The 20,527-nt window shown below is 39.9% G+C and overlaps 1 protein-coding gene across 1 annotated transcript in view; it reads right to left on the reverse strand.

Moving 5' to 3' along the window:
• Positions 1-840: 840 nt before the first annotated feature.
• Positions 841-20,527, reverse strand: part of LHFPL1 (LHFPL tetraspan subfamily member 1) — a gene marked incomplete at its 3' end in the record, with an annotated part of 69,878 nt that continues 50,191 nt past the window's right edge. The window contains exon 3 of the mRNA XM_081115378.1: positions 841-1,022. Within this exon, the coding sequence (XP_080971504.1) occupies positions 841-1,022 (182 nt within the window). The remainder of the gene's footprint in view (positions 1,023-20,527) is intronic.

A 20,527-nucleotide genomic window follows, 5' to 3' on the forward strand; every position in this document is an offset into this window, starting at 1 on the left:
AAAGGCCACTGTGGATTTCTTACTCAGTAAAAATGAACTCTGATAGAAATTTCAGTAAGGAGTCAGCAGAAACATTCTTGTCATCATCATCATAAAACCATGTTTATTGAGTGCACAACAAGTGCTATTATATGCTCAGAACATTTAATGAACACCATTTCTGAATATATAAAGGACTAGAGAATACTTGCCACTATATTTTAATGCCAGTCACCAAGCCAAAACACAAAATGAACTCTTATGAATATTCTAGAGCATAATGAGGAAGGAGTCTTAGACTAAATAAGTATCCTTGGTTAATATTTTCCTTATTGATAATTACCCTCACCACAAGCTCACAAAAGAAAAGGAAAAGAGGCCAGATAAAAGAGGAAGAGTCAAGGTATATTCCTGAGAAAGTCTCAAGTATTTGATCAGTGGCATTTTATAGATAGTAATCAATACTAGGGGGAGGGCCATAAGAATGGAATGGCAGGAACCAGCCCTGTTCATCTCCTTGTCCCTCCCTGCTCGAGTGTTCTTATCTAGCTTCGTGCAGTTACATTTCAAGTGAGGATCTTCTCCTTATTTTTCATTAAGGAGTACTTTAGGACTTGGGGGCTAGTGGGTACTCACCAGCTAGGTAAACATTTGAGAAAATCATATATCTTGATGAATTTTGTAAGTAGTCACTGACCCACTGGCTTAAGGGCAAGTGAAAATGAATGACTGGTGAGTTAAAAAGCATGCAACTCTAGGCTACCCTGCTGACAGGTGGGTGGCAACTGGTCTAGTCTTAGTACCTCTTTTCAAGGCTCCCTTCCCTCCTCTTTCCCACCCTTTCCAGTCTTCCACCAAAGCTCAAGGCTTGAGGCAGTAGTCAAGCTCCATGGCATAAGAATTGGTGTTCCTCATGATGCTCTCCACCAACATTACAGGTTTGGGGTTTCTTCCAGCAAAGCAAGAGAGCCAGGTACAGATCAACATGGCTGCAGCTGCTCCACCTCCAGCACAGTAATAGGCCCAACCAAGCCTACAGGTACCTGTAGAAACAGGGACAGAGACATGAGGATTAGTGTAAGAGTAGGAAGCAGTGAATGCAACTGGGATTCCTGTGTCCTCTTTTTCTCCTTTGCCAGTGGCTGGTAGTTGCTTTAGCAAGAGGTTATAATGTTATTCTGTTACAGTAGGAATCTGGGGGTGATGTGGATGGTGATAGTGGTGGTGACGCTAATGACAATGATAATAAGACAATGATAAATTGTCAAGAACTAGGCTAAGATCCTCAGACATACTAGTACATCTCCTTGATCATTACAATAACTGTATGAGACAGATACTTTTATTATCCTTGTTTTTTTTTAATACAACGTGAAGCAATCAAGGCATAGGTAAATAGTGAAAAACAACAAAGCTCGAAAGTCAGAGTCAAAAATATAAATCCTGGCTCATCTTGATTCTAACACCACACTTTTTACCACATTGGTATACTATAGTGCATGGGCTGTTTTCAAAGAACAATATCCTGCATCAGCCGGAGATTTGACAGGTAAAATCATATATCTTGCCACTTACTCTATGTCTCTCTCCCAACCTACCTTTTCAACATCCAGGGAAGAAATATACATTGTAATCAAGGCCAAGCTACTAAGCAGTTAGTTTCAGTTTGAAGGGAAATGGGAAAGGTCATCTGCTCAAAAAATCTACCCTACCACCTGACACTCTATCAGAGGTATATTCTTTCATTTGAAGTGTGTGTGTGTGTGTGTGTGTGTGTGTGTGTTTCAGAGAATTTTCCCTCGGAAAATGACAATGCCCAAAGATAGGAGAGCTATTATTTTACCAGGGATCAAAATAACAACTAAATGTAAAAAATCAAATGCTTAAGCAAACAGAACTCCAGAAATTGGGATAGATGCCTAGTGTTAGAAAATTGCAGAGGAGTCCTGAGAAAAGAGGTAAGCAGCAACTTTCACCTGCCTCACAGTCTTGGAAAAAACCGAGTACCGACTACAGTCAGTTGGGGATGTCAAGACTGATTTTTGTAACAATTTACTTATTATTTTTATTTATTTATTTTTTTCAAGTTGTTTAATTGTGTTTATTTGTTGTGATGATGAATGAGTAGTGAACCTTCATTTTTTTTTATTGGTGACCACTAAAGAGGCCATGTTTTAAGGCATGAGAAAAAGTACTCTTCTTACTGATTCAGTTTCTGAGAAGAGGCTGTTTCTTAGGATCATATGGGAACTGGGGAGGGAATATAGGAGCAATGAAAAGGAATAAAATATAGATTGAAAAATAAGACCTCTGAGAAAAAGTTAGAAAAAAAAATAAGATCTTTTAATTCCATAAAGGAGAAAGCTGTTGAGATAGTTTAATAAATCATAAGTTATTGAGTCTTTTATTGAACGATTTAAATTAAGAAGGAATATAACAAACTGTTCTCCATCTCCAAGAAGGATAAAATAAGAGGGAATAAAGGTCTTTAAGGAAAAAAAAAAAAAGACACCATGAATAGTTTAAGGTTTAAAAACTTGGGTAGGAATCATTATGAAGCCTTCAATTTGATTTTGATTTTTTAAGAGAATAAAAATTTAAATATTATAGGATATGCTAAATGGCTTTTACAGGTTCTTTCTAAACCTTTTTTTTTTTAAATATATTTTATTGATTTTTTACAGAGAGGAAGGGAGAGAGATAGAGAGTCAGAAACATCGATGAGAGAGAAACATCGATCAGCCGCCTCCTGCACATCCCCCACCGGGGATGTGCCCGCAATCCAGGTACATGCCCTTGACCGGAATCGAACTTGGGACCTTTCAGTCCGCAGGCCGACGCTCTATCCACTGAGCCAAACCGGTTTCGGCTCTAAACCTTTTTTTAACTCAGGTTGGAACAAAGATGTCATAAAGAGCACTGAACGTAACATTTGAATTTCACTCATATCTGTAAGAATTTAGCTTATAAGATGAATTTGTTGAGCAGTAGATGCATGAGTGCAGTAAGACCTACTTAGATGTTATTTTTATCTTAGATTATTTTATTTTATTATTTTATTTATTTATTTTTATTGTCTAAAGTTTTATATGTCTCCTTTTTACCCAATTGACCCTCTAAAGCCATTCCCACCCCAGGCAAGCCCCCACTGCCCCAGTGTCTATGTCCATTGGTTATGCTAATATGCATGCAAATAAGTCCTTTGGTTGATCTCTAACCCCACCCCCCACTCCCCTGCCATTTGTCTCTGGATCAATTCTTGTTCATCAAATTATGTTGATCATTATATCCCGCATGTGAGTGAGATCATGTGATACCTTTCTCCAACTAGCTTATTTCGCTTAGCATAATGCTCTCCATTTCCATCCATGCTATTGCAAATGGTAAAAGTTCCTTCTTTTTTTTTATAGCTGCAGCAGAGGTCCAGTGCATGCAATTCGTGCACTGGGGGGGGAGTCCCCTCAGCCTGGCCTGTGCCCTCTTACAGTCCGGGAACCCCACAGTTGATTGCCATAAAGAGGTAGGCCCTACCCACCCAGCCGGGGTTCCTTAATTGATTGCCCTCGCAGGGGAGGCCCCGCCCACCTGCCACAGCCCGCTGGTTGGTGGCCTGGGCCTCCCTCTTTGGGTCGATCATGGAATCCCTTGATTGATTGCCCCACTGGCCAGTGGCCTGAGCCTGCCTCTGCAGGGCGATCATGGGGAAATGGCTGGTCTCCCAAATAATCACATTGCACCCACCTTGGCTGGCCAGGCACCAGTGGGTGTCATAGCGTGGTCATCCGGAAGGTTGTATGGATGGTCATTCTTCTGTTAGGTCCTTTGGCCAATTTGTACATTACAGTTTTATTATTATAGATAGTATTTCATCATATAGATGTACCACAGTTTTTTAATCCACTCATCTGCTGATGGGTACTTAGGCTGTTTCCAAATCTTAGCTATGGTAAATTGTGCTGTTATGAACATAGGGGTGCATATATCCTTTCTGATTGGTGTTTCTGGTTTCTTGGGATATAGTCCTAGAAGTGAGATTACTGGGTCAAATGGGAGTTCCATTTTTAATTTTTTGAGGAAACTCCATACTGTCTTCCATAGTGTCTGCACCAGTTTGCATTCCCACAAGCAGTGCATAAATGTTCCCTTTTCTCCACATCCTTGCCAGCACTTGTCATTTGCTGATTTGTTGATGATAGCCATTCTGACAGATGTGAGATGGAATCTCATTGTTGTTTTGATTTGCATCTCTCAGATGATTGGTGACTTTGAGCATGTTTTCATATGTCTCTGGGCCTTCTGTATGTCCTCTTTCAAAAAGTGTCTATTTAGATCTTTTGCCCATTTTTTGATTGGATTGTTTATCTTCCTTTTGTTAAGTTGTATGAGTTCTCTGTAAATTTTGGAGATTAAACCCTTATCAGTAATATCATTGGCAAATATGTTCTCCCATGCAAGGGGCTTTCTTGTTGTTTTGTTGATGGTTTCTTTTGCTGTGCAGAAGCTTTTAATTTTGATGTAGTCCCATTTGTTTATTTTCTCCTCAGTCTCCATTGCCCTAGGAGCTGTGTCTGCAAAGATATTTCTATGACATATGTCTGCTATTTTGCTGCCTATGGAGTCTTGTAGGATTTTTATGGTTTCCTGTCTTACATTTAAGTCCTTTAGCCATTTTGAGTTTGTTTTTGTGTATGTTGTAAGTTGGTGATCTAGTTTCATTTTTTGCATGTATCTGACCAAATTTCCCAGCACCACATATTGAAGAGTCTGTCTTGACTCCATTATATGCTCTTGCCTCCTTTGTCAAATATTAATTGAGCACAATGGCTTGGGTCTGTTTCTGGGATCTCTCTTCTGTTCCGTTTGTCTATATGTCTGTTATTGTGCCTTTACCAGGCAGTTTTGAGAACCATGGTTTGGTAATATAGCTTGATATCTGGTATTGTGATCCCACCACCTTTGTTCATCTTTCTCAAGATTGCTGTGGCTCTTAGGAATCTTTTTTTTTTATTCAGGATGAATTTTTGGAGAGTTTGTTCTAGATCTTTGAAATATGCCGTTGGTATTTTAATGGGAATTGCATTGAATCTGTAGATTGCTTTGGGTAGTATGGAGATTTTAATGATGTTGATTCTACCAATCCATGGACATGGTATGTTCTTCCATTTGTTTATGTCTTCCACTATCTCTTTTTTGAATGTCCTGTAGTTTTCTGGGTTCAGATCTTTTACCTCCTTAGTTAAGTTTATTCCTAGGATATCTTAATTTTTTTGGTGCAATGGTAAATGGGATTGTTTTTTCTCATTTCTCTTCCTGTGAGTTCATTATTGCTGTATAAAAAGGCCAGAGATTTCTGGGTGTTAATTTTGTATCCTACTACATTGCCAAATTCATTTATTAGGTCTAGTAGTTTTTTGATGGAATCTTTGGGGTTTTCTATGTACAGTATCATGTCATCTGTGAATAAGGACACTTTTACTTCTTCTTTTCCAATTCTTATGCCTTTTAGTTCTTTTTGTCTGATCACTATGGCTAGCATTTCCTGTACTATATCGAACAGGAATGGTGAGAGTGGGCATCCCTGACTTGTTCCTCTTCTTAGGGGAAATAAGTTTAGTTTTTGCCCATTGAGTATGATGTTGGCTATAGGTTTGTCATATAAGACTTTTATTATGTTGAGGTATGATTCCTCTATTCCCACTTTGCTGAGAGTTTTTATCAAGAAAGGGTGTTGGATTTTGCCAAATGCTTTTTCTGCACTGATTGATATGATTATGTGATTTTTGTCTCAATTTGTTCATGTGATGTACAACATTTATTGATTTGTGGATATTGTACCATCTTTGCATCCCTGGAATAAATACCACTTGGTCATGGTGTATGATCTTTCTAATGTAATGCTGAAGCTGATTTGTTAGAATTTTGTTGAAGATTTTAGCATTTATGTTCATCAAGGATATTGGCTTGTAGTTCTCTTTTTTGTGGTGTCTTTATCTGGTTTGGGAATTAGGGTAATGCTGGATTCATAGAAAGAGCTTGGAAGTGTGCCTCTTGAATTATTTGGAATAGTCTGAGGAGGATAGGTTTTAGTTCTTCTTTGAATGCATGGTAGATCTCCCCTGTAAAGCCATCCAGACCAGAGCTTTTGTTTGCTAGAAGATTTTTGATCCCTGCTTCAATTTATTCAGTAATTATAAGCCTATTCAGGTTTTTTTTATACTTCCTGATTGAGTTTTGGGAGCTTGTATTTTTCTAAGAATATGTCCATTTTATCTAGGTTGTCCATTTTGTTGGAATAGAGTTGTTCATAGTATTTTTTCATAATCCTTTGTGTTTCTGTGGGATCAGTTATTATTTCAACTCTTTCATTTCTGATTTTGTTTATTTCATTCCCTCTCTTTGCTTCTGGGTGAGCCTGGCTAGAGGTTCATCAATCTTGTTTATCCTTTCAAAAAACCAGCTCTTGGTTTTATTGATATTTTGTGTGTGGGTTTTTTGTGTTTGTTTGTTTATTTTTGGTTTGTGTTTGTTTGTTTGTTTGTTTTTGGTTTGTGTTCGTTTGTTTGTTTGTTTTTTGGTCTCTATGTCATTTAATTTCTGTTCTTATCTTTATTATTTCCTTCCTTCTGCTTATGCTGGGCTTCTCTTATTGCTCTCTTTCTAACTCTTTGAGTTGCAGGGTTAGATAATTTATTACCATTTTTTTCTTGTTTTTTGAGGTAGGCCTGTAGAGCCATGAACTTCCCTCTCAAGACTGCTTCCACTGTTTCCCATAGATTGTGGATTGTTGTGTTTTCATTGTCATTTGTTGACATGGTGCTTTTTATTTCTTCTTTGATCTCTTTGGTAACCCAATTATTATTTAATAGCATGCTATTTAGCCTCTTGGTGTTTGATTTTTTTAATTGTTTTTATTGTAGTTGATTTCTAATTTTATGCCATTGTGATCTGAGAAGATTCTTGATATGATTTCTATCTTTTTGAATTTGAAGAGACTTTGCCTGTGTCCCAATACGTGGTCTATCTTTGAAAACGGCCCATGTGCACTTGAGAAGAATATATATTCTTTGGCTTTGGTGTGAAATGTTCTGTAGATGTCAATTCATTCCATCTGATCTGGTGAGTCATTTAGGATTGATGTTTCTTTGCTGAGTTTTTGTTTAGAGGATTTGTACAGTGGTGTTAGTGGGGTATTAAAGTCCCCTACTATGACTGTATTGCTGTCAATCTCTCCCTTGATATCCTCCAGAAGTTGTTTTTTTTTATGTATTTGGGTGGTTCTGTATGGGGTACACATATGTTTACGAGAGTTATATCTTCTTGTTGATTTGCTCCCTTTAGTATTATTAAGGCCTTCCTTATCTCTTGTTATGGCCTTCACTTTGATGCCTAATTTGTCAGATATAAGTCTTGCTACTCCAGCTTTTTTTTTTTTTTTTTTTCATTTCCATTCGCCTGAGAAACCTTTTTTCATCCCTTCACCATCAGTCTGTGTGAGTCCTTTGTTCTGAGGTGGGCCTCCTGTAGACAGCAGATATATGGGTCATGTTTTCTTATCCACTCAGCTACCCTATGTCTTTTGATTGGGGCATTTAATCCTTTTACATTTAAATTTATTATTGATAGGTACTTGTTTGTCGCCATTTTTATTCTTTATGCCTGTGTTCCTTCTTCCCTTTCTGTTTCTTCTTTTTACAGAAGACCCTTTAGCATTTCTTGCATTTCTGGTTTGGTGGTAATAAACTCCCTTAGTCCTTTTATGTCTGTGAAGCTCCTGATTTCACCCTCAACTTTGATTGATAGCCTTGCTGGATACAGTATTCTTGGATTCAGACCCTTGCTTTGCATGACTTTGTATATTTCATTCCATTCCCTTCTGGCCTGATGTGTTTCTTTTGAGAAATCAGTCAATAGTCTCATGGGAGATCATTTGTAGGTAACTTTCTATCTCTCTCTGACAGCCTTTAAGATTCTTACTTTGTCATTGATGTTTGCCAATTTAATTATAATGTGGCTTGGTGTTGGTCTTTGGGGGTTCATCTTGTTTGGGACTCTGTGAGCTTCTTGGATTTGTGTGAGTTTTTTCTTCCCAATATCAGGGAAGTTTTCTGTCATTATTTCTTCAAACAGGTTTTCTATTCTTTGCTCAGTTTCATCGCCTTCTGGCACCCCTATTATGCAGATGTTGTTTCATTTCATGTTGTCGCAAAGTTTTCTTAGGCTCTCTACTTGTTTTTTAATTTTTTTTTCTAGATGCTGCTCTGCTTGGTTATTTTTTTCCTACCTTGTCTTCTAGCTCACTGATATGATCCTAAACTTCTACTAGTCTACTGTTGATGCGTTCTATTGAGTTCTTTATTGCAGCAATGTCATTTTTCATTTCTTCTTGGTTCTTCTTCATTTCCTCTTGGTTCTTACACATATTGTTGAATTTGTCTTCTATCCTTTTCAGTGTCCTTATGACCATTGCTCTGAATTCTTTCTCTGATATATTGCTTGCCTGCATTTCATTTACTTCTTTTCGTGATTCCTTCATATGCAGCTGTTTCTTTGTCTCCCCATGATCACTCCTCTCAGGGTGTCTGGTTAGGTAGCTCTCACTCTCCTGCGTTGACTTAAATGGACAAAATACAACACGACAAGACACAACACACAGGGCACCAAACACAAATGTATTCATGATACTGATAACCACAAAAAAAGGTGACCACCAGAGAAAAGCTAGGGGATAGAAAAGAGTGCAAAAGTGATATTGAGAAAAGGAAAAAATGTAAGAGAGAAAAGAAAGAGAATAAAAAAGAAAGGGGAATATATATATATATATATATATATATATATATATATATATATATATAGAGAGAGAGAGAGAGAGAGAGAGAGAGAACTCAAAAAAAAAAACAAAACCAACAACTAATCCAAAAAAATGCAAACAACAAAAATTCTGATGAATCTGAGAAGGCAGAGCTTATTTACAGAAGGTTAGGTGAAGGAATTGAATGAATGGGGAAATAGCCACAATTCAGTATAGAGAAGGTAGAAAGAGAATGAGTGTATAAGAAGAAAAGTAAAAAGCAAAATACAAAAAAAGAAAAAAATATTTATATTAAAAATATATATAAAAGAAAATTTATATATATTTTCCCCTTTCTTTAATCTATCTGGTATGTATTCATCTATTATTGGAAAAGGAGAATAGAGAGCACATAGGCCTGAGTTGGTGATTGGAATTAATTAAGCTATTAGTAGAAGAAGAGAACAAGTGAGGAGACTAAAAACAGAAGCAAAAAAAAGAAAAAAAAACAAACTAACAAAAGATGAATCAAACAACAACAACAAGACATTAAAGAAAGAAAATGGGGAAAAAATGGATAGTGAAGAAAGAAGAGAAAAGTGTTCATGGACTTGGAGCAGGGGAGAGGAAATTAGATATATGAGTAAGATCAATTTTTAAAAGGGAGTAAAATGAAAGGATAGAGAAAAATGACGGCAGGAACCAGGTAAGAGAAATAAGATGAAAAATGAGAAAATGAGGAAGAGTGTTGGCATAAAGGAAAAATTGAGATAGAGTAAAATAATGATAAAAAATAAAAATAAAAATAGAATGTAGAATACTAATCCAGAAAAAATAAAATAATATAAAGTAAAAATAAAATAAAACTTTAAAAAAGGTAAAATAATAGTAGTAATAATAATAATTAAAAATAAAAATGTAATAATAAAAAGTAAAATCAAGTGAGAAAAATAATTTAGTTTCTTAAGTAAAAGATAAAAAATAAAAAAGTGAAGTAGTGAAGGTCATTCACTTCCTCTACTGTTTTGTGTTTTTTTTTTAATATTTTTTATTGATTAAGATATTACATATGTGTACCCTCTACCCCCCCTCTCCCCGCTCACCCCCTCACTCCCCCGTTGTCCGTGTCCATTGGTTAGGCCTATATGCTTGCATATAAGTCCTTTGGTTGATCTTTCCCCCTTGCCCCCACCCTCCCCTACCTTCCCTCCAAGGCCCGACAGTCCAATCAATGCCTCTCCGTCTCTGGATCAGTCCTTGTTCATCAGTTTATGTTGTTCATTATATTCCACAAATAAGTGAGATCTTGTGGTATTTATCCGCTCTCCAGTTCCATCCATGCTGTGGCAAATGGTAAGAGTTCCTTTTTCTTCTTCCTCTTCTTAAAGAATACCTTTCAGCATTTCATATAATGCTGGTTTGGTGGAGATGAACTCCTTTAGCTTTTTCTTATCCGTGAAGCTCTTTATCTGACCTTCCATTCTGAATGATAGCTTTGCTGGATAAAGTAATCTTGGTTGCAGGTTCTTGCTATTCATCTCTTTGAATATTTCTTGCCACTCTCTTCTGGCTTGCATGGTTTCTGTTGAGAAATCAGCTGACAGTCGGATGGGTACTCCCTTGTAGGTAACTGACTGTCTTTCTCTTGCTGCTTTTTAGATTCTCTCTTTATCTTTTGCTCTTGGCATTTTAATTATGATGTGTCTTGGTGTGGTCCTCTTTGGATTCCTTTTGTTTGGGGTTCTCTGCGCTTCCTGGACTTGTAAGTCCATTTCTTTCACCAGGTAGGGCAAGTTTTCTGTCATTATTTCTTCAAAAAGGTTTTCAATATCTTGCCCTCTCTCTCCTTCTGGTACCCCTATAATTCTGATGTTGGTACGCTTGAAGTTGTCCCAGAGGTTCCTTACACTATCTTCATATTTTTTGAATCTCTTTTCTTTTTTCTTTTTCGGTTGGGTATTTTTTGTTTCTTTGCATTTCAAATCTTTGACTTGATTCTTGGGATCCTCTTGTCTGCTGTTGGATCTCTGTAAAGTATTCTTTATTTCAGTCAGTGTATGCATAATTTCTAATTGGTCCTTTTTCATGACCTCCATGGTCTCACCATACTCCTTGAGGGATTCATTAAATTTGTCGGCGGTTTCCATAAAATTCTTGACAAACCTTATAAACGTGGCCTTGAACTCTATATCCAGTCGTCTGGCCTCCTCCGTTTTTGCCAATTGTGACCTGTTTCTTTGTCTCCGCATTTTGGCTGCTTCCCTGTGTTGATAGAGTGGTCTGCGTGCCAGGTGTCCTGTAGGGCCCAGTGGCTCAGCCTCCCCAGTTACCTGGGGTGGACACTCTTGGTGTACTCTTGGTGCCTCGGTTGTTGTAGGATCACTGGGAGGAATTGACCTCCAGGCCAATTGGCTGTGGGAAGCAGCTGTGTCTGAAGTGGGAGAATGGTCCCCCTCTGACCACTGGGTACAGTGGCTCCTGGATCTAAGGAGGTGCTAATTCAGCCCCTGCCTGAGGCCACACAGCAGGAACTACGAAGAGGCTCAGCTGTGAAGCATTGCAAGCCGCTGCGGGGCCTTGGGCCTTCTCTTGGAAGTTCCGGGTCTGGCTGGCCCGGCTGCAGTTAGGTAATTATCAAGTTGCAAAGGGCCGGGGCATTCACATGCAAAAGCCTCTGCCGCAGCCCGGGTGGGGCATGGTCTCAGGGAGTCAAAGGGCGTAGAAAGAAGCAATGGCTGATTCTCCGTGCCCGGAGTCGCGCGTCTCAGTGTCCCGGTAACGGCTGCAAGCACCTCTGAGGGAAAGCGGCCCTCAAGTTCGCCCGCTGCCTCCTGAGAGAGCAGCCTCTCCCCGTATGAGACCTGGGTCCCCAGAGACTTCCCGGAACCGGAGTTCAGAGCAGTCGGGAGCTTGGGATTCAAAAAGACAGCCGCGTCCTCAGGTGCCACCCCCTTTCCGCGCGCGCGAGTCGCCGCCGTACCTCTGCACTCAGCCTCCGCAGCTCCTCTGGCTCTCAGCGTGCTTTTCTTTTCTTCTAGTTGTAGAAATTACACTCAGCCAGCCTTCCTGTTGTTTTGGACGATGTTTGCTCCGTCCTTTGGGCTAATTTTCAATTGCTGTGGGAGGCGACTATTTCCCGGTGTTTATCTATGCCGCCATCTTAGTTTCTCCACTTCCTCTACTGTTTTGCTTGGCATGTCTGCTTCCTGTCAGGTAGTCAGCACATTATTGAAGTTCTCTGTGATCCACTGCTCCTCTGTATCATAAGCCATAACCTTGTTTTCAAGCAGGCAGGATCTCTCTGCTCATTTTTTTTTCTCAGCCTGCCTTCAGTTCTATTTACACAAGAGTCAATTTCTGACACAACCCCTGGGTGGCAGTGTTTCTGTATTTATATCCAGGACTAAATGGCCCCTCTACCCAGTGTTTAAATTCTTCTTTCCCTGCCGCACTTAATATTGGGTTGGAGGGATGGACTGACTCAGAGCTGGTTTCTTGCTCGTCTCTCCTTATTCTGATCCCCAGTGTCCATAAAAACAACTTTCCCCCGCAGTCTTGGTGAGTGTTTTTAAATGGAAGATCCTATGTAATGGACTTAGCAAGCAAAATCAAGGAGTTAAAAAGGAAAAAAGCCAAAGGAAGCACGCCAGCTCGCATCTTTTTCCCTTGGCACTGCACAGCTGGTATAGAAATTCAGGATGCCCTTCTGGGTTCAGCCCAGCTATGGGCTAATATCTAGAGTCCCCTTCTGACAGCAGCCCTGTGGACCCCTTCCCACATTCAAGGGCTACACTGATCCCAGCGGTCATGGATTTTGTGAGGCGCAGTCTCCCTCTGAGGCTCTAGTTCCCACTGTGAGCATTTCTCCCTCCAGCCTGAATCCCAGATCTCACCTTTCTCTAAGCAAGTGGTTCTCAACCTGTGGGTCACGACCCCTTTGGGGGTCAAACGACCCTTTCACAGGGGTCGCCTAAGACCATCAGAAAACACATATATAATTACATATTGTTTTTGTGATTAATCACTATGCTTTAATTATGTTCAATTTGTAACAATGAAAATACACCCTGCATATCAGGTATTTACATTATGATTCATAACAGTAGCAACATTACAGTTATGAAGTAGCAACGAAAATAATTTTATGGTTGGGGGTCACCACAACATGAGGAACTGTATTAAAACTGTAATTCTGCAGCATTAGGAAGGTTGAGAACCACTGCTCTAAGCAATATCTGACCTTTCTGTCCACGGACTGCCTCACCAGCTGTGTTTAATTTGCCAATTCTGGGTGGGTGTTGTTCGATTCAGCTGCTCCTTCTATCTGCTCTGTGAGAAGGTATAGGACCTGTCTGCATATTTGGGGCCGCTTTGTCTCCCCCTGTACAGACTTTTTAGGTCTCCACAGTCAGGGAGGCTGGAGTCTCGGTGTTCGTGGGTTCGCAGCTGAGGCAGCTGATTCCTGGGCGTTGTGGTTATAGGGTCCCAGGGGGTATCCGAGGTCTCCCCGGTTGAAGATAAGGCTGGGATTCCGATGACAGCTGGACTCCCCTTCAAGATGGCATGGTCTCTGAGGCAGAGCCGGCTGCTCCAGGAGAGATTTCAGCAGTAGTAGAGGCTCCCTGGCCAGGGGAGCCTGGTCTGCCAGTCCCCGACAGTCACACTATCTTGCAGCCTCCTGTCCCATCGGCAGCAATCTCTGATCCCTCAATAATTTACTTTTTAATAAGCAATTATTTCTGCTTACTTGGTGCCCAGTGAACCTTACTTTTTCTTTTAATTGACTTGTTGGTTTGTCATATACAGAGTGTAAGATGGCCCCAAGTTAGGCTGTTTTGCTTTTCTATTCAGGTCACGCTAATTTATCTCAAATTTCCCACCTCAAAATAGATTTTCTACACAAAGTCATCATTCATGCTGTCTCTCCTGCCAGAAATATTTTCTTTTATCCACCAGTTTATATCACCCTCAGACCACTATGCAGGACTAAGCACCTCCAGGAAGCCTTCCCTGATTAATTCCAGTGGGCTCAAATCCCATCAACCAAGTCGTCCTCCAGGAATTTGTTTATATACCCTTTATGTGTATGTACATGGTGGGTAAAACATTGGGAGGAAGATTTATATATCACATATTTTCATCTGCCCTTTACCTTCTACCAGATTGTTAGCTCTACAGTGCATATCTACTTGTTTCTTTCTTGATAATGCCTCTCATGCTCTCTCAACAGTGGGCACTCAGTATGCATGATTTAGTTTAACAATACGTTTTTTTAAAATGTATTTTTATTGATTTCAGAGAGGAAGGGAGAGGGAGAGAGAGATAGAAACATCAATGATGAGAGAGAATCATTGATCGGCTGCCTCCTGCACACCCCCTACTGGGGATCAAGCCCAAAACCAGGCATATGCCCTGACCAGGAATTGAACCGGTGACCTCTTGGTTCCTGGGTCAACTCTCAACCGCTGAGCCACACCCAGCTGGGCTAGCCTAACAATACTTTAAAGGGGTATACTTGTATTTGTTTTTACATTTTTATTGATTTAAGAGAGGAAAGGAGAGGGAGAGAGAGATATAAACATAAGTGATGAGAGAGAATCAGCGATAGACTGCCTCCTGCACACCCTCTACTAGGGATCGAGCCTGAAACCCAGGCACGTGCCCTGACCTGGAATCGAACCATGACCTCCTGGTTCATAGGTCAACGCTCAACCACTGAGCCACTACAGCTAGGCAGTATACTTGCATTTTTAACCCTCAACACCCCAAACTATGGCTTAAATTTTGAATTAAAGTTAAAAACCAGCTATAGTTGTATAATATGTGTTTCTGGAATGTGCTATGGCCGTTCCCACCATAAAACCTGTGCACATTCTGCTTGCTTTGTGTGCAAGTGTACACATACGCTTCACTCCGTTATATTTGCCTAGTCAATGTTCAACCACATTTTGGAGCTCAGGTCAATCATTCATTCCTTAGTGAAGCCTTCCCTGACCTCCCTAAGTCAAATTCCTTTATCACAGGCCCTCATTGTCACTGTGTATCTTTTCTTCTGTACTTAAAATTAATAAGCGAACCCCTTATTCCCACCTATGGCAAGTATCAAATCCTAGTTCTTCAGAGGAAATAGCATTTTACCTATGAACTCATATAGTCATGTAACTTCTTGATGTCCCATGGCCCCACCAAAAATCATGGTGAAAGCCAGACTGCAATAGCTATGGAAACAATGCAATTTTAAGAGAGAGGGGTTGAATTTGAAAGAGGAGCCTTCTTAAAAAAAGAAATCCAACTATCTACAAAGTGGCTTCAACATGATTAATAATGATGTAACTCTGGGAAGAGTAAACTAAAGAATACAGCCCAAGTGTCCATCAGCATATGATTGGATAAAGAAGATAAGGTGCATTTGCAGAATGGAATACTGTGCAGCTGTGAAAAAGAAGGAACCTTTACCCTTTGCAACAGCATGGATAGACCTGGAGAGTATTATGCTAAGTGAAACAAGCCAGTCAGAGTAAGAAAAATACTATATGATCTCACTAATATGTGGAATCTAATGAACAAAATAAACCAACGAACAAAATGGAACCAGCTACATAGGAGTGACTGGCTAAAGGACATATATGCATACTCCATGGACATGGACAATAGCTTGGTGAAGTCCAAGGGAGGGGGAGGAGGGGGCAGTGGATGTGGGCAAAGGGTGGGAAAAAGGAGATACCTGCAATTAGGTCAACATTAAAAAAATTAATTACAAAAATAGAACCATATTTAGACAAGCAGCCAATAGATCTGTATCCTCTCCTCATCTTGTTGTGCCTCCCCTTAGACACATACTTACTCATTCACTAAAAGTAGGATGTTTTATATAATACTTTGAATTTCACAGAGTTGAAAACTCTAGAGACAGACAAACCTTTGATTTCTTCCCTGTTTGGGAGGAAGGATGGAGGCTTTATTGCATCCATGACACAGACAGGAATGTGAGCCTCAGTTGACAACCCTAGTAATGCCCTCAGAATCAGAGGGGTAGAGGCAGGAATCCAGACCAACTCTGTGCTCTCAATCTGGTGCCCTGCCCTCTACTGGTTTTCTAATCCTTCCAAAAGCCATTTTCCTCTTACAGGATCCTTAACCTGTAAAACCTAAAGTGGAGGCTCCTAAGTCAATTTGTAATAGAATCATCTGAGCTTCTCCGTTACAACCCCAATCTCCTGTGCTCATATGGCAGAGTAGACAGGAGCCAGTGCTGGGGTAGGCCCAATGTTGGGTAACTTCCTCCTCTTTGCCATGCTCCCAATCTAGTCTAGACAAGGCAGCAGAGGCCTCATTCTGTTTCTTCATTTGCTTGTCAGGTCATCACTCACATTAGAGTAGCGGTGATATTTCTATTAGGTATGTGAAACCTGGAACCAGGGAAAGACTTGTTTCTGTAAATAAAAGGCATAAATGCATAGCGTGCCATTACCCCACAGCCTTCAGCAGGAAGAAAACCAACAAAATGGGAAGATCCAGAGTAGAAAACTAGCTAGAACGGTGCCAATAAACCTTACTGAAATCAACTCATAACCAAGTATCACTGGGCTCGGAGTCAATACCAAATTGCTCTCATTGCCACCCCAAGTGCATTCTGAGTTTTCCCCACAGAAATTTGTATTAGGCCACTGAACAGCATCTAAGCCCCAGACTGCTCCAAAGAGAAATCCAAGAAATAAAGGGACTATATCTTCTATCCAACTCTATCCCCACAACCCTACCTGTTATCTTACTGAGGAAACAAAGAGGTTGTATCACTATCATTGCAAATGGAAACAAAAACATACCTTCTATAAACTACATTTCTAGGTTGAGACCTTCTGTTCGTACTCACCTACTCCATAGAAAGTTTGGATGCTGCTCTAGTGGCCTACAGAAGAACTTGTGTTTTCTATGCAAGACTGCAAAATTAGGGAATAGGAACAATGAACTACCACCCGTTACCTCCAATAACCTTATAATAAAGTCCCATAACTATCACCCATCCCTATATCCTATTCCTTGAAGTACTGCTAATACTTCTATTCATCTGACAAATACTTATTAAGTACCTACTATGTGCCAGACACTTTGAATATATCATCTTATTTTATTCTCATAACAGCCATGATTATTTCCATATGCAGTTGAGGAAACTGAGTCTCAGGAAGGCAAATTATTTTACCAACTTACAAGGACTTGAAGTCCATGGCTATTTATTTCAACCATGCCAAGAGAGTAGAGCTAAGGGCACACGATTGGTCCAAATTTTATGGGAAAATATGATTCCTTTAACTAATCCACCTTTTTCTTTCAATTTTCATTTTTTCTAAGTGAAGGTAATTTTACTGGAGAGATTTCCAAAAGCTCCCTGTAATTCAATTTTTTTTCTACTATGAATGTGATAAATGCTTTAAAAGGCATATGAGTAAAATACCATAGGGATATCCAGAGAAAGAGAAAGTATTTGTAGCTGGGAGAATTTGGGCTCAGACAAGGTTTTGCAGATGAGATAGCATTTCAAATTTACTTTAGTAGTGGTAAGTGAGCATCTAGGCAGCAGGAGTGGTTGGTGTGTGAGCAAAGTTATATAAGTGAGAAAGTAGAACATGTTTCAGAAAAAGCACTCCATTCAGTATTGTTTCAGAAAAGGTGCTGTTGACAAATAATGAGCTAAAGCTAGACCAGGGGGTGGGGGAGCATGAAACCTGTCATCTTTCCCATTAACAGTGGGAACAATGAAACATTTCTGATCAGAGGATGATATGATAGAGCAAGATTTCTCAACCTTGGAACTATTGACATTTTTGGCCAAAACTTCCTTTGTTGTATGGGAATAAGGTGGGAGGTTTGTCCTGCACATTATAGCACCATGGTCTCCACCCACTAGATTTTCACAACTTGTCCCTTCCCCTAAGTTGTGGAAACTAAAAATAACGACAGCCATTGCCAAATGTTCCTGGGGGTGGAGAGAGTGAATTGCTTTTCATTAAGAACCACTGAATTAGAGGTATGGTTGGGATGATTAACCTAAAAAGGACTGGAGGAAGTTGCACTATATGCACAGACCAGATAAACAGAGGCCAGGGATGCTGATAACACATTCAACAACACATACAACAACCTCTCACAACAAAAATTATCTTGCCAAAAACGTCAACATTTTCAAGGTTGAGCCACCCTCTTCTAGGCAGACACCAGATATTTATATTTTGAATTATCTCCAAAATGAATCTTGATGACTGAATGATTAGCCCAACAGAGTGGAATCTTCTCTCTTAAAAACAGCTGTGTGTGCCGAAACCGGTTTGGCTCAGTGGATAGAGCGTCAGCCTGCGGACTGAGAGGTCCCGGGTTCGATTCCGGTCAAGGGCATGTACCTGGGTTGCGGGCACATCCCTGGTGGGGGATGTGCAGGAGGCAGCTGATCGATGTTTCTCTCTCATCGATGTTTCTAACTCTCTCTATCTCTCTCCCTTCCTCTCTGTGAAAAATCAATAAAAATATATTTTAAAAAAAACCAAAAAACAAAAAAAAAAACCCAAACAGCTGTGTGTAGTTCCTTACTGACTTGGGAAGCTCGGTGGAACTGGAGCGTGGCCAACATTGAGCATTCTAGTATGTTAGCCCAAGGAAGCTGCGGAAGGCCAAGAAAAGAGACCTCACAAGGTCTCCTCTTTTATTGAGGAGGAAGCACTGGAGTCAGGAGACTGAAATCTTTGGAGAAACCTCTTAACCTCACTTAAACACACTCCATCACCCTTAAAATAGGATAAAGTAGTTAGGTGCCTTCCTAGAGACAGAGAAATAGGACCAGATGAGTTCTTAAGGTCCCTTTCAGAAATAGCCAGGCTCACTGCTGCCTTGCCTTTCAGGTTGAATGTGAGCTGACATTGCACCTGGAGATTATCTATACATACATTCATAGGTATCAGTGAAGAGAAAGATTGGGGAAAGAAGAAGTCCTAATTGCAAATTAGCTTTATGCAAAGATTCTGGATGAGCCCTGAGATAAGCATGTTCCTTTTTGTACTCCTCTATATCATTTCTAACACCCTATCATGAGTCATTCTATCCCAGAGTTGAATTTGCTGTGACAATATTCTTCATAAAAGTTATTAAATCATCACTCAGCAGTGGATCTGGCATTTAAATCAAGACATGTTGCTTTTATTCCAAGTTGCAAATCAAATTGCTTTAAAGTTTGGCTCTATTTATTTTGATTCAGCATTAACTTCTGTTATTACATCTCTGTTATTTAGAGAACAAATTGTCACTGGCTGCTACTTAAACTGACCCCCTTCCCTAGAGCCCTAGTCCTATGCCCTTCAGGCACTTGGTATCTGGCCAGCTGTTAATGTATCATGCTGAGCTACTGGGAGAAATTAGCCACAAACCAATGTTTTTGGTGGGGCCTAGCACTGGTGTGGGTTCAGGGTTGCGAATCAGAGAAGGAAAGAGTCTGAAGAGTCTAAAAGAGAGGCTCTCTGTGCTGGGGGCATGTTCAGAATATCAGTTTAGAATCCAAGAATAGTAAAGAACTAATCTAATCTAAAGAAATCTGTCCTCCTTTGAGGAAGAGGGGAATGTATAAAAAGAGAGTGAGACAACTTTGGAAGACAATTTGACACTGTCTTATAAAACTAAACATACTCATAGATATGATCCAGCAATACCACTACTTGGTATTTATCCAGAGGAGTTGAAAACTTATGTCCACACAAAAACCTGCACACAGGTGTTTATAGAAACTTTATTCATAATTGCCAAAACTTGGAAGCAACCAATATGTCCTTCAGTAGGTGAATGGATAAGTAAACTGTGGCATATCCAGGCAATGAAATATTATTCAGAGCCCAAAAAATGAAATGAACTATCAAGTCATGAAAAGATATGGAGGGACCATAAATGCATATTAGTAAGTGAAAGAAGCCAATATGGAATGGCTGCATATTTATAGTATGCCAACTGTATGACTTTCTGGAAAATGTAAAACAATGAAGACAGTAAAAGGACCAGTGACTGCCATGAATTAGGAGGTGTGGGGAGGGATGAATAGGAAGAGCACAGAGGATGGATAGAGCAGTAAAAATACTCTGCACAATATTCTAATGATGAATACATGTCATTATACATTTGCCTAAATCCATAGATTATACAACACCAAGAGTGAACCCTAAAGGTAAATTATGGATTTTAGGTGATTATAATGGTGTTAATGTAGGTTCATCAGTTATAACAAATGTACCAGTATGGTGCAGGATGCTGATAATGGGGAGGCATGTTAGGGAGTGATGGGCATATAGAATATATGTATCTCCCCCTCAATTTTGCTATGAACTTTAAATTCCTTTATTAAAGATGAGAGAGAGAGAGAGAGGAGAGAGAGAGAGAGAGAGAGAGAGAGAGAGAGAGAGAGAGAGAGAGAGGTAAGTGTGTATTTAGGTTTCTCACATCTGCCCTTTTAGAGAATCATCTGATGGAATTCTAGGCCCCAGAAAGATTTGAGGAAGAGACAGGGAAGCAGGGAAACGACAAGCACATAACGACCACTAACACCTCTAAAACTGACCAGGACAGAATAAATGTAATGGAACTTTCAGATATTTGAAGTTTTGATTTGATGCAAGTGTTGCCAATATCAAGGACTGAGAGCTGATACTCCAGAAAAAGGCATGCTCGTGACTCAAGACCAATGGTAAGAAGCCACAAATATTTAGTTTGGTGAGGGAGAGGGTGATA

This window comes from Myotis nattereri (assembly GCF_964212035.1).
Source record: "Myotis nattereri genome assembly, chromosome: X".
Taxonomy (NCBI): Eukaryota; Metazoa; Chordata; class Mammalia; order Chiroptera; family Vespertilionidae; genus Myotis; species Myotis nattereri.